Below are 13,415 nucleotides of genomic sequence, written 5' to 3' on the forward strand. Positions count from 1 at the left end.
CCCAGATGGGTTAGCCCTTTTTAAGATCTAATCAATAACAACACATTGCAGAGAGGCGAGATTCTCTCATATGCTTCTGACACATGTCATATTATCTGTGTGCTTTTATGATTACCAAGGATGGAACAACTGTGACACTCACCTAAAAACTTCCCTTCAGACTGCTGGCATACATAGAAGCTATTGGTAAATTGTTCCCATGGGCCAAAAATGTACTGGCCACTACTTCTTATACTATGATTATGCCTACATTGTTCCTCTAGGGCCCATAGATGCCATGGGAAGACATAATAGAATTCAAGCCTGGTGCACCGTCAGTGCACTTTGGGCAGCGGTCTTCCTTCTTTGCTCAAGCCCCCCTCTCCAAGGTCCAGGGTAGGGCTGAAAGAGTTGTGTGGAATGCTGACCTATTTGAAATATGAGTTTAAGCTCCTATAGCATATGGGAAGTATTATTTACCTTCTCTACTCTCTCCATCACATATAACCTTGAAAATAAGGAGGCACAAACAGGTGGTTCTTTGCTTAGAGGCAAAGAGTATATTTGGAGAGGGTCCTGCCTCACCTGGACTTTAATGGAAATGATGATGACAGCCTTTTTCATGGGGATGCGGAGGAAACTAGGAACTCCTTTTTCCTGCACTGCGTTTTTTCTTTGTGTAGACCAGTGCCTTCTGCTGAGAGGAGAGCTGAGACCTGGGGTGGATTTTCTGGTTGAGTGGCACAAGTCAGCTGAGGACAGTGCTTGGAGCTGTTATGAGGAAGGCACAGCAACCAGGAATGTCTGGACTGAAGGGATTGTTGCTTGAGTTCATTGTCTAGAGACTGAGGAGCATCAAAGAGGGTCATGCTCTCCTCCTCTGTTTTATTCTCCAACTTGGCTCCTCTCACAGGGTGTTTGGTGAGGGGTGGACTCTTCTCAACCTTTTTTGTCATGGTTTTGGGCACTGTCTCATCCTTAGAGAGGAGAATGGATTCTTTATGCCTTTGACCTTTCACCTCGGGGTTAATCCAGTGTGGAAAGTGCTTCATCTTATTTCCCAAGCCACCTTCTGCAGCTTCTGAAAGAACGGGATGAATATGGGCTTGTGAATATGGACTGCTTTTACTAGACCCTGCAGGTCTTACCCTAGAAAGTGTGACTCTATGAATTTAGGCCCTGTAAATTTTGGATCTCAAGAACATGGTCACTTTAAATGCTGGACTTACAAAATTTAGCCCAGCTAATAATGGCCCAGTAAGCTGGTCATGTAAGGTCTGGTCCATTAAGCTCTGGTGACTCCAGTTTTGGCATTCTGAGGAATCCTTGTTTGGGTGAGGTCATTCAGATTAACAGCCTTACAGACCATTCTCATCTGGCATTTTGACCCAAGGAATCTAGGGGATACTCTAGGAACTCAATGTAAGGGAGAAACTGGTGAAGGGCTGCGAAGGATCTTGTCACCTGAGAGGATGGAAATGGTGGCTCTGCAGATCCAGACAGATCCTTGCTAGTTCCAACTCACTCAAGGCAACCATCTTAACCTAACTCAAATTCTATTTGCAAAAGATCCTAGAGATATTTGGTTTTGAGGAATCTTTTTTTTTTTAAAGATTTATTTATTCATGATAGAGAGAGAGAGAGAGAGAGAGAGAAAGAGAGAGAGAGGCAGAGACACAAGCAGAAGGAGAAGCAGGCTCCATGCCGGAAGCTCGACGCGGGACTCGATCCTGGGACTCCAGGATCGCACCCTGGGCCAAAGGCAGGTGCTAAACCGCTGAGCCACCCAGGGATCCCTGATCCTAGAGACATTTGGGAAGTCAAGGGCTCTGAGGGTTCTATTTATAAAAGTCCCTTCTGGCCCCTGAACCACAGCAGAGTATATGTTCTCTCTGGCTGGAGACAGCCTCAAACCTGCACCCCCTTGTCTATGATTCTCTGCTACGTTAAGTTTCCCAGAGTCCTCTATTTTCTCTGCTGGGGCAGGGAGTTGTCCTTACCTTTGCAGGGGCTAAGGGATCCAGGGCTTCTCCAGGCTCAGCTTGTACACACTGGCCTGCAGCTTAATACAAAGCACCTGGGCCCCTGTTGTTTCCCCAGGGGGTTGTGAGATCTTGGAGGCCCAGTGGGAAGAACCATGAGGACTAGCTTGCTTTATGTTCTCCTCACTGCCTCAATTTACCTGCAAGCTATTCTCTAAGGTGGAGCATTCTAGAACACATGGGATGATATCTGGTGGGATGGTGGAGATTCTGGAGCAATATTTTCCCCAGGTGTTTAGATTCTGAAGGAGTCCTAGGTACAGATACTCCTTGGGACAACCATAGTTTGTTCCTGGACTCCTTTATAAGACTTCCCAAATGTATCTCCAGGAATTTCTTTTTTTTTTTTTTTTTTTTGGAATTTCTTTTTCAGGTAAAAATTCAGTTTGGCCAAGATAGGTATCTTGAGTGATGAGGGGACTGCAGGATGTCTGGCTCTCTAGAGGCACCATCTCCATTCAAGTGTACTTCAGTCTGGAATGCTTGCCCACTATCTGCACAAGTCTCACTGGCATATTGAAAGCCTGCGGCAGGACTTTCACATTGGTGTTTAGATGATATTGAGCCATAGGTTTTACTGGGCCCCCAAAAGACCCAGGCACACTTTTGTGATTGGAGATTGGCTAGTTATTGACAGGGCCATGGCCTTGGAGAAAGCCACATAATAAAAAGCTGGAAGGCCTGACAGTAAGGCCAAAACTCGTCTCCAGTTTTTCAGTGGCTCCTTGAGAGCATACCCGGGCAGATGCTGGTCAAGATGATCAGTGACAGCATCAAGTGAAGCTTGTTACTTCTGTCAAGGCCTATCAATACTGAGGATGTTGCTTTATGATCCATGTAGGGGCTAATAGCCACCTCCATGTCTAGGGACTTACTTTCTGAGCACGAGGGAACCAAATTCCTGTCAAGGCCCTTGGAATGCTGCAGACCTAATGATTTGCAGTCCTAACAGCTGCAAATGTGGGCAGGAACAAATGCCCTAGCACATCTTCCCATGCTTGTAGTCACTGTAGCTCTGCAACATTGCAGTAGCCTGGGCAAGCAACTGTAGACCAGCCCTACTGCCACGATGAATCATAACAGGTCGATATCCCCACTGGCCTTTAGGTCTGCAAGCTAGGGGATACTCATACTGGCCAGGGTGCTGCTCTTGGGCAGGGGCTGCTGGTAAGCAGGGGACAGGTGCAACTCTTTGGACTGATATATCTTCTGGGACAGGCTCTCACAATAATGAATCAACTTGCTAAATCAACTGCTTCTGAAAGTAGAACTCTAGCAGCTCTGGGTATGTTCCAGGGAAATACCACCTCTCTCTTGAAGACTGAAATGGGCTTCTCCTAACAGGTCCCTGGGGACAGGAAGAAACATGTCTCAGGGCTTATTTTATATGGTTCTCTGCATCTACAGAGATTTCTGGGCAACAGCTGAGAAGTTCCACTGAAAATGTGACTGCCTTTCCCCTGGTGCCACTCTAAGGCTTCACACTTGGCCAGAGAAGGAAATGAGATATTGATATGGGTTTATTGTTAATCAAATGGAGAAGCCCAAATTTGAGAATGTGGGAGAAGGTGGGGCTAACTTAAGTGGAGGAAATTTTAGACAGAGATTACAAAGTAGTTATTGAACAAAAAGGGACTGGGGCTCCCCTTTTGTGGAGAGATCTTTATTGGCAGACCAGGACTCATTGTGCAGAAAATAGGAACCAAAGAAACATAGCTAGGTTTCTGCTGTAGATAGCACATTGAGGCCTCAGTGAATCCTCTGGTCAATGGATGGAGACCACTTAGAAACTGAAGTGTAGTAGAGGGTAGAGCTAGAGCCATGAAGTTTGCTATTTACTTGCAGTGGTACTTGCTCTGGGTTCATAGTGGATCTTTCTATAACTCAGAAAGTTTGGGTAGAGTGGCTCAATCATGAACCCAGGTCAGAAAGATAGCCTATATTTTCAAGCGAGACCTTAGAGGTGACATTATGATGAATGAAATGGTTGTTTTTCCAGGCTTGGAAAACATTTGGACTATGTGTTATAAGCTGCTATAGGAACTCTTCTAAAGATCTTAGCAGCCCCCTCAGGTATAGAAATGCATGCATTTATATACATGTACTTAGATACCTCAGGGCATTGGGGAAATAGGAACATGCAAGGCAACAGGGTATTTTAGCTTCATGAGCTCTGAAATCAGGGAAAGAAAGAGAATCAGATATTCAAGGGCAGCTGACCTTGTTTCTCCAGCACACATACAGGGTAGCTCTTCCTCTTGTCCTGCTGATTCACAGGAGTCCTAGTCTCCTCACTTGAAGAAGACAGAGCTCCTGTATCCCTGGACACATCTGGCACTTGATATCCCTTCCTTCGCTGGAGGCATTCACCTTGGATATCTTGGATGCTGACACTGGTCGACTGGGCAGCTGACTGTGTTAAGCATTTCTGATCTGTTAATTGTGACTTTGTAGGGGTTACAGATGGAAGTGAAAGAGCTTTGGAGTGCAGGGAACCCTGACTCTGCTCCAAAGAGAGACAAGAGGAGCCCTGCGATGGCCCCGATGAAGAGGGAGAGGTCAGGGTTTTCTCACCTGACAGCAACTGCTGAATCTCCAGAGCCACAGCATTGCAGATGGGGCAGGAAGGATCTGCACACAGGAGCCGCCGCACACTTCCCTCCTTAGGAAGCCAGCCCTGGCTAGGAAGGGAAGACGGCAACTGTTACTGATGGACTGACACCTGCCTCTCTGAATGTGTGTGACCTGGAGATTTGGCCCACCTTCCCCTAGTCCTGGAATCCCAGGGCATTTACCCATCTCCTTTTCTTCCTAGGAAAATGCCATTGGCAAGTTATGTTGGGCTGGGTTGGACTGAGGGCTGGAGCTTGTTAGGCAAGGTCTCAGACAATGATGGAACCACAGGCCATGAGAGACACTGGGAGGTGGGGTGCATTTACTGTTGGTCTGTGTTGAGAAGCTACACCAGGAGAAGGGAACCAGGCAGAGGTGGGGAGCCAATGGTTGGCTGAGGGGCAGCACCAGGAACATTACCAGGGGGAACCTGCGGTCAGTCTCTTCTGGAGCTAAGAAGGCCACAGCCTGGCATTCAGTATTTCTAAGCTGTGGAAAATATGGTCTTTGTGGGAACTCTGCATTGTGGGGACTATGGGGTGTCCCAGTTCCTGTACATAGTATCTCTTGAGAGCCAATTCCCTTCCTTAGAGATTTTAGGAAGAGGATAATAAGATGACAGACTCCTTTCTGAGGGCTGTCCCAGGAATTGGCCTCCCTGAAGACAAAACCATGGAAGTAATGTCAGCAGGTTTTATGGGTCTGCCCTTGAATGGTTGCAACAGGAATAGGACAATGGTGATTTATTTATATATGCATTTATCTATTCTCTTGACTGGATAACTTGTCTTGTGGCTGAGTGCAAACTCATGTAGAGTCTTCAATGAATTACATACTAGCAAAATCCTGACTTTCAGGACTACTGTGAACCTAGCCTAGAGCAAAATCGGGAGACTCCCTGTCCTGAGACACCTGATCCCCCTCTGCCCTGGCAACTCTCTCAATCAGTGCTCAGCATCCACTGTCTGACTCCCTCTGGGACATTTTTCCTCTCTTGGTCCCTGCCACAGGCCAACCAGAGAAATCGTCCCAGGCCAGGCTGGGGATTTGGAGAATACAAAGAGCAAGTGATCACCTTCTCATGACAGAGAGCAGCTGCCACGGCTTATCAGCTTCTCGGGACAGTCTCTTGCCTGAGAAACCAAGAGACAGTGTTAGAAGGAATGAGAGGATGCAGGGACATCCTATAGGAAGCTAAAGGCCTTTAAGTAAGAGGAGGCTGAAAAGCACAACAATCAATGCTCTATGGCACATATGCATTACAACTTAACCCACTGCAACATGCTGTCCTAGACCTCATTTCATTTGATCATCACAGCCACAGTGGGAGTGAGGCAGGATCATGAGATGCCCATTTCATGGATCACAGACTGAGAGATGAAGTCATTTCCACAGGGTCATAAAACTAGTAAATGACACAGCTGAGGGCTTCTGTCCTATATTTTTCATTCTCAAGGGCAGGTGTAAGGTAGAGAATTTTGGAACATTCCCAGGCTCTGATTTCCCACCCAAGAAAGTGTTCTGGGAGAAATTGTCAACTGAGGCAATTGGAGCCTTCAGTGGTTAGAGCACCTGGTTACTGGCTCCCAGGTTCATAGGAGGGACAGGAATCAGGGGAATCTTGCCCATAGTGAGGGGAGTCTGAGGAGAAACTAGGACTTTACCTCTTGATGTTTTATCTTTAGCCCTTTGTCTGACTCTCCGGTGACACTTGAAAACAAAATAGTTAGAGTTAAGCCAGGGCACCTTTTACTTTTTGCGTCTAAAATGAGACAAAGTAATTAAGTATTTCCCAAACTTCTATATTCCAATTTTATATACTTTCCTACCATTCTTTTCTTTACCTTATGTCTTTTCACCCATCATTTCCCTTCTCTTATTATTAATTCATTTTGAGGCTCTCCTATACACCATACCTCTACCCCCATTCCCTGAACAAGTTCTGTGGGAGATCAGAATGAGACAGGAGAAAAGAGGAATAGATTAAAGGATAAGGGGTCTAGTACCAAGGGATTTTAGCTATCCAAGGTCCTGAATGTCTCCCAAACCGGTAGTAAACCCAAAATTGGAGCTATTCTGAGATCCATGAAGAAACCCCCATAAAAAAAAAAGTAAGGGTAAGGGTAACAGGAGAAATTAAGGGAATAAAATCTTGTTTGAGGCTTAATCAGTTCAGTCGTGATCATTGTGTGTTCCCTACCCGGCAACAGCTCCTTTTAGGTCCCAACCTTAATTCTTGGTGGCTCTTTTTCACTTGCCAAATAATTAATGCAATAATAATGATGGAGCCATAAGTGTATAAGGGATAGCCAACATCCCACAGAAGAAAGGTAGGGCTCAACATAATCTAAGCCTCATTAGCCATCTCTCTTCCTAGGCTTTCAGGGACTTGGAACCTAATGCCTCCAAATTCTAGACCCTGTCATCTCTGCCTCACAGGAGATGGAACCAGATCACCAGACTACATCACAAAGCTCTCCTATTTCCAAAGGCATGCAGAGCATCAGAGGCCTTTATTTGTCTAGGAGAAGCTCATGTGATTCAGTGCTCAGATGAGGATGTCTGATTGTCTGTACGAGTTGCAGAGCCTGGGCCCTAGAGGTGCCAAGGTCATGGCAGCATATACTCTTTCATGCTCTGTTCCCTATAACGTGATGGCTTAACTCTCTCCTTTAGACAACAGTCTGGCATCTATCCTTAGATATGTTAGTCTTTATGTACACCCTATAAGAGAGAGAATGGTTAGGTCAGAGGATCTCCATGAACATGCATTATCTTGTTAAGTGTTAGAAAGTGAGGATTTTGATGTCATAAGCAATCGGTGGTCAGTATTAAGAGGTTCAAGAAGAGGGTCATGTCTGATATGTCAAGGAAAGGTTACAGCTGCTGTCTTTTAAAATAGCTTTCTGGGGCAGCCTGGGTGGCTCAGTGGCTTAGTGGTGCCTTCAGCCCAGGGTGTGATCCTGAGACCTGGGACCCCAGACCCCAGGATCATGCCCTGAGTCAAAGGCAGATGCTCAGCCACTGAACCACCCAGGCATCCCAGGGAAGCTTTTTCCTTTTCAACCTCAGTTACCCACCACACCTATGTCCACTGATTCACATATTAATGTTAACTTCATGGCCCATGTCGACATTGTGAGATGGCTCCAGTACCTTAGGACTTCTGAATTTCCATAAGTTCTTGCCCTGATGAGAGTGGTCCCACACCTCCAAAATTCTTTAGCTCAAAATCTGAAAGTACTATTTGGTCCCTCCTCCAGCACCCTGTCCATCACCAGACAGGTATGGTGAGCACTCAATCTGTGTTCATCACTAAAGTGGGCAATATCAAAGGCACAAAGACATTGAGTTGTGTTATCTGCCTGCTCTGAAGACACTTAAAAACCTAGTTATAGGGATGCCTGAGTGGCTCAGTAGTTGGGCATCTGCCTTTGGCTCATGGCGTGATCCTGGGGTCCGGGATTGACTCCCACATTGGGCTCCCTGTGAGGAACCCACTTCTCCCTCTGCCTATGTCTCTGCCTCTGTGTGTGTGTGTGTGTGTCTCATGAATATATAAATTCAATCTTTTAAAAAAATATTTATTTATGAGAGAGAGAGAGAGAGAGAGAGAGGTGGGGGAGGGGCAGAGACACAAGCAGGCTCCATGCAGGGAGCCTGACACAGGACTCGATCCCGGGTCTCCAGGATCATACCCTGGGCTGAAGGCAACGCTAAACCACTGAGCTATCCAGGCTGCCCCAATAAATAAAATCGTTTTAAAAAACTGTAGTTACAAAGAGAAGAATGAATCAAGAATCAACCTTATTAGGGGTTGAGGGAGGGGGAATTAGGGAGTTATTATTCACTTGGTACAGAATTTCTGTTTGGGATGATGAAAAATTTTGAAAATGGATAGTGGAGATGACTGCACAATGATACATTTAAAGAGTGTTAAAATGGTAAATTTTACGTTAAGTATATATACCCAATTTAAGAAACAAAAGGCAAAAAAAAAAAACCCATTACCAATAATTAGTATGAAATCTTTTTTACTAACTTGAAGGAAGAATACTCTGAAATGGAAGGAAATGGAAATGGAAATAAAAATATGGATCGTGAATGTTTTCTTTAGTGTCATTTTTTATATAGAATAAAACAAAAACAAAATACATCCTTATGTTTAAGATAATTTAAGAGGAGTCTCACCTGATGATGGGATGAATTTGAGCTATTTTAACATCTTTCCTAAACTTGCAAATTCCACACTACAAATAAGAGAAGCCTTTTTCAACCAAAGATCACTGAATGTCAAACTGATAAACAGCTTGCATCACCTTTTTAGTAGCAGGTTGAGATACCTACAGTGTAGCTTGAATCTTTAACTTTTATTATTCCTACCCAACCGGCTCCTGCTTCCTGCAGCTTCTTTCTTTGCCACTACAACGGTTCTATCTTCCATTAACATGACCTAATGTGGCCCACCATGGTGTTTGGTATCCTCCCCCCTGGGCTGTGACTATATATGATTAATAAAACTACTGTCAATCTCATAGGTGCAGTGTCGAGTGTTATGAGTTCAGTCACGTCCAGAACCCAAGGACACTCCCTCCCTCACCAATCGGATGAAGAGGTGAACAGAATATTTTATCTCTTCCCCAACCAGCTCTGCTTCCTGCAGCTGCTGCTGCCTTATCACTGCTGAAACAGTTCTCAGTCTCCCATTAGGCTAACCTCCTGCCCACAAGAAAACCATCAGATTGTGCAAACTTTGCACCTGCTCTAACCAGTGCACTCTTTACCCTGCAGATAACCCACAGCCAGTGCCATCCTACTAAGCCATTAAAACCATCTGCTGCCAACTCCTCTGCAGCATCTCACTCACCCTTGTTCCTCTGTCTCCAGACTCAGGAGTTAGAGCCAAAGATAATCTTATGTGTTTTTGCAGAGTAGGCCTTTAGTACAGGTTTATTTACTGGTTTGGTACTCATTGACAAAAGGTGCTTGAGTGGTTAGGACAGGGGAATCAGTGTCTTTCCAAACAAAGGTGCATTCCTGTAATGAACACATCAACAATACAGGCATGGATCTTCATATTTGCCCTTCCTGCTTCACAGTTTATAGTGAAGAGTACACAAGGAAGACGAAGTACCTGAAAAGCCGCTATGGACTCTGGACATACAACTATAAATTCATACTCATTTGTTTCAAGAAAATTTCTCAAAGCCAGACTCTGCTTCATGTTTTTTCAAAAAAAATTTTGTTCATTTGAGAGACAGAGAGAGAAAGAGAGCACAAGAACAGGGGGAAGGAGCTGTGCTGTGTCTCAGTATCAGAAAATATTACCGAACATCTTAGATGAGCCAAGGTGCTGGGGACAGAGAAGCACACTATTCAGCAGCAATATTTTTATACATGAGTGTTTTTATCAATGCTCAATAGTTAAAATTTGCGGGGAGTTGGACAGGAAACCCCATGTTAGTGTCAGGCCCCAAGATCACCAGCGTTCAAGCAGCAGGTTACAGTGTGCATTAAGTGTAGCAAGCAACCAGAGGCACTAGAGGGCAGCACCTGCCCACCCAATGCTCCTAGCCCAGCAAACTTAGCGACAAACTTTAAAAGGTCCACTGTTCCAGTGGCTCTCAATCCTGCCCTTACATCAGACTCACTGGGAAGCCTGTAATAATATAGATTTCCTGGCCTCATCCCAGACTTAATGAGTCAGAATATCTAGGGGCAGGTCCCAGCAATCTATATATTAAGTATCAAAAATAACTCTTAAGCAATAAAGCACTAAGGTCTGAGTGTATATTTGGGAAATACTGGCAACAGCCAACCCCCAACCTCGGTTTTACTGAGATATAATTGACATATAGTATTGTATTAGTTTAAGGTGTGCATAATGATTTATACCTAAATATATTGATAAATTCTTATCACAGTAAATTTAACATCCATGTCCTCACAGTTACAATTTTTTATGATGAAAATTTAAAAATTAAATCTACTCTCTTAGCAGCTCCCAAATATACGATATATAGTATTGTTAACTATGGTCATCATGCTGTATATTAGATCCCCAGAACTTATTAATCTTATAATTGGAAGTTGGTACCTTTTAACTACCTTCCTTCCTTTCCTCCATCCTCCACCTCCTGCCACTGACAGCCACAAATCTCTTTTCTGTTTCTGTCAGTTCAGGATTCTTTTTAGATTATACATAAAAGTGAGATAACACAGTATTTGTCTTTCCCTGTTTATTTTCACTTAACATAATGCCTTAAGATTCATCCATGTTGTTGCTAAAGGCAAGGTTTCCTTCTCTTTATGCTTGATAACATTCCATTGTGTATATATATGTACCACATCTTTATCCATTCATCTATTGATGGGCGCTTGGGTTCTTTTCCATATCTTGGCTACTGTAAATAATGCTGCAATGAACATGGAGATGCAGATAGTGATTTTGCTTCCTTCAGATATATACCTAGTATTGGGACTGGTGGATTATACAGCAGTTGTATATTTAATTTTTGAGGAACCTCCATACTGTTTTCCATAGCTACTGTGCCAATTTACATTACCACCAGTAATGCACAAGGGTTCCCTTTTCTCACCAGCATTTGCTATCTCTTGTGTTTTTGATGACAGCCATTCTAACACATTCGAGATGATGTTTCATTGTGGTTCTGATTTGCATTTTGCTGATGATTAATGATACTGAGGACTGCTAGCCAATTGTATGTCTTCTTTGGATAAATGTCTCTTCAGTTCCTCTGCTCGCTTTTTTAAAGTGAGCTCCACACCCAGCGTGGGAACCCAATGTGGGGCTTGAATTCATGACTCTGAGATCAAGACCTGAGTTGAGATCAAGAGTCAGATACTTAACCAACTGAGCCACTCAGCACCCTGATCAACTTTTAATCAGATTTTTTTGACTACTTAGTTGTATGAGTTTTTCTAATGTATTTTGTATATTAACCCCTTATCAGATATATGATTTGCAAATATTTTCTCATTCCATAGTTCATTATGTTGTTGATGATTTTGAAGATGTGCAGAAGCCTTTTATTTTTTTGAAGCCTTTTATTTTTTATTTTATTTTTTTCAGAAGCCTTTTAGTTTGATGCAGTCACGCATTTATTTTTGCTTGTGTTGTCTTTGCTTTTGGTGTCAAATCCAAAAAAATTGTTGCAAAGACTGATGTTAAGGAGCTTACCCTCTCTGTTTTCTTCTAGGACTTATGCAATTAAAGATCTTATGTTCAAGTCTTTAATGTATTTTGAGTTATGTATATGGGTAAGACAAGGGTCCAATTTTTATTTCTGTTACACATGGCTCTCCAATTTTCCCAAAACCATATACTGAAGAGGTTATTCTTTCCATGTTATATATTCTTGGCTCCTTTGATCATATATGCATGAGTTTATTTCCAGGCTTTATCTATTCTTTATCTATTCTGTTCCATTGATTGGTATATTTTTATGCCAGAACAACAGTTCTTATAGTGTTGCAGATCTATGTGAATATATGATGAAACTAGGTCTCTCTCCTCACACTCAAATTTGGATTCAATTTCAGAGGGTCACAGATTCATTTATGGAAACTCTAGGATGCCCAAGGAGGCTAGTTAAGAAACTTGAGTATATGCAGAAACAAAGACAATAGCTGAAAGTCCTTCATATTCTGAGAAGTTATAGAAAAATAAGGAAAAACAGAAGACACAAATTACCAATACCAGGAATGACAGAAGTGACTCAACACAAATTTTAGATGTTAAAAGGATAATAAATTAGTATATAAAAATTTTAATATTATATATATCAACAAAATAGATAAAATGAACAAATTCTATAAAAGACACAAACCATCAAAGCTTACTCCAGAAGAAATAGAGGGGAAGGTTAAGAGGTGGGGGAGTAGGGGGGATCCTAAGCTTGCCTCATCCCTTGAACACAACTAAATAAATATCAAAACATTCTATACACCCAAGAAATTGATTTGAGAACTGAGTGAACAAACTACATGCTAGAGATTAAAAAAACAAAAACAAAAACAGACCGTACTGTGCAAGCTACGGAGAGTTGATTTGGGGGAGAAAAATGCTGCATGCTGTGGAGGAGAGGGAGTCTTGATCAGGGAGAGAGGACGGAGAGGGAGGGAGGGGAGGAAAGGAATGGAGGAGAAGGGAGAAAGAGGGAAAAGAGAAGGAGGAGGGAGGGAGAAGGAGAAGGAGAGGGAGAAAGAAAGAGAGAGACAGAGGGAAAGAGAGAGAGAGACAGGGAAATCTGGCAGTGGATTACACGAGAAAAACTTTTGCCCAAAACCACTGACTGGGAAAAGGAGAGGGGCTGACTACTGAAGTTTTTTTTTTTTAAGATTTTTATTTATTTATTTATTCATGAGAGACAGAAGGAGAGAGAGAGAGAGAGAGAGGTAGAGATACAGGGAGAAGCAGGCTTCCAGCAGGGAGCCCAATGTGGGACTGGATCCCGGGACTCCAGGTTCACACCCTGGGCCGAAGGCGGGCACTAAACCACTGAGCCACCAGGGCTGCCGTGCAAGTTTTTATAAGCAAGGGAGCACAAAGTCTGAAGTTTTAGAGCTCTCGCCATTGCCAGGGTTGTGCCTGGCAGGTTTAGCAGTGCTCTGGTGGGGAAGGAGGGCAGAGACCAGGGAACAGACAGAGTGGTCTGGGGATCTCTTGGATTACGTAGGGAGAAACAGTTCCCTTTCTTGGGAGTGCATTTGGGAGTGGGGGCACAGCCTCTCTGGGGACAAAAGACCCAGCAGATGCCA

General features: G+C 43.5%; 1 protein-coding gene and 1 long non-coding RNA gene across 6 annotated transcripts in view; one reads left to right on the forward strand and one right to left on the reverse strand.

Annotated features, from left to right (window-relative positions):
* LOC144322409 (uncharacterized) overlaps positions 1-13,415 on the forward strand; it is a 90,537-nt gene that overhangs the window by 51,819 nt on the left and 25,303 nt on the right. The window lies entirely within an intron of this gene.
* On the reverse strand, positions 514-7,057 carry LOC144322400 (protein SPATA31F3-like). 5 transcript variants are annotated; one of them, XM_077912389.1, is made up of 6 exons: positions 6,835-7,049; positions 6,299-6,344; positions 5,710-5,767; positions 4,596-4,702; positions 4,242-4,454; positions 514-1,060 (listed from the first exon to the last, which is right to left on the reverse strand). In XM_077912389.1, exons 1-6 carry the CDS (start codon positions 6,976-6,978, stop codon positions 600-602), a joined length of 1,029 nt encoding a protein of 342 aa, XP_077768515.1. In that variant the 5' UTR covers positions 6,979-7,049; the 3' UTR covers positions 514-599. The 5 variants fall into 5 exon arrangements, with proteins under 5 accessions (XP_077768515.1, XP_077768519.1, XP_077768514.1 ...); XM_077912393.1 differs by lacking the exon at positions 4,242-4,454 and having other exon boundaries at positions 6,835-7,050; XM_077912388.1 differs by having other exon boundaries at positions 4,242-4,702; positions 6,835-7,048.

This window comes from Canis aureus, chromosome 10, assembly GCF_053574225.1.
Source record: "Canis aureus isolate CA01 chromosome 10, VMU_Caureus_v.1.0, whole genome shotgun sequence".
In the NCBI taxonomy this organism is placed as follows: domain Eukaryota; kingdom Metazoa; phylum Chordata; class Mammalia; order Carnivora; family Canidae; genus Canis; species Canis aureus.

Excerpts from the sequence above, each read along its gene's own strand:
- LOC144322400 (XM_077912388.1), bottom strand. The coding sequence starts at position 6,978 with ATGTTGAGCCCTACCTTTCTTCTGTGGGATGTTGGCTATCCCTTATAC. Across the intron at positions 4,703-5,709 it reads CTGCTCTCTGTCATGAGAAG|CCAGGGCTGGCTTCCTAAGG; the intron begins GTGATCACTTGC and ends TTCCCTTCCTAG. Across the intron at positions 1,061-4,241 it reads ATGTGTGCTGGAGAAACAAG|AAGCTGCAGAAGGTGGCTTG; the intron begins GTCAGCTGCCCT and ends CCGTTCTTTCAG.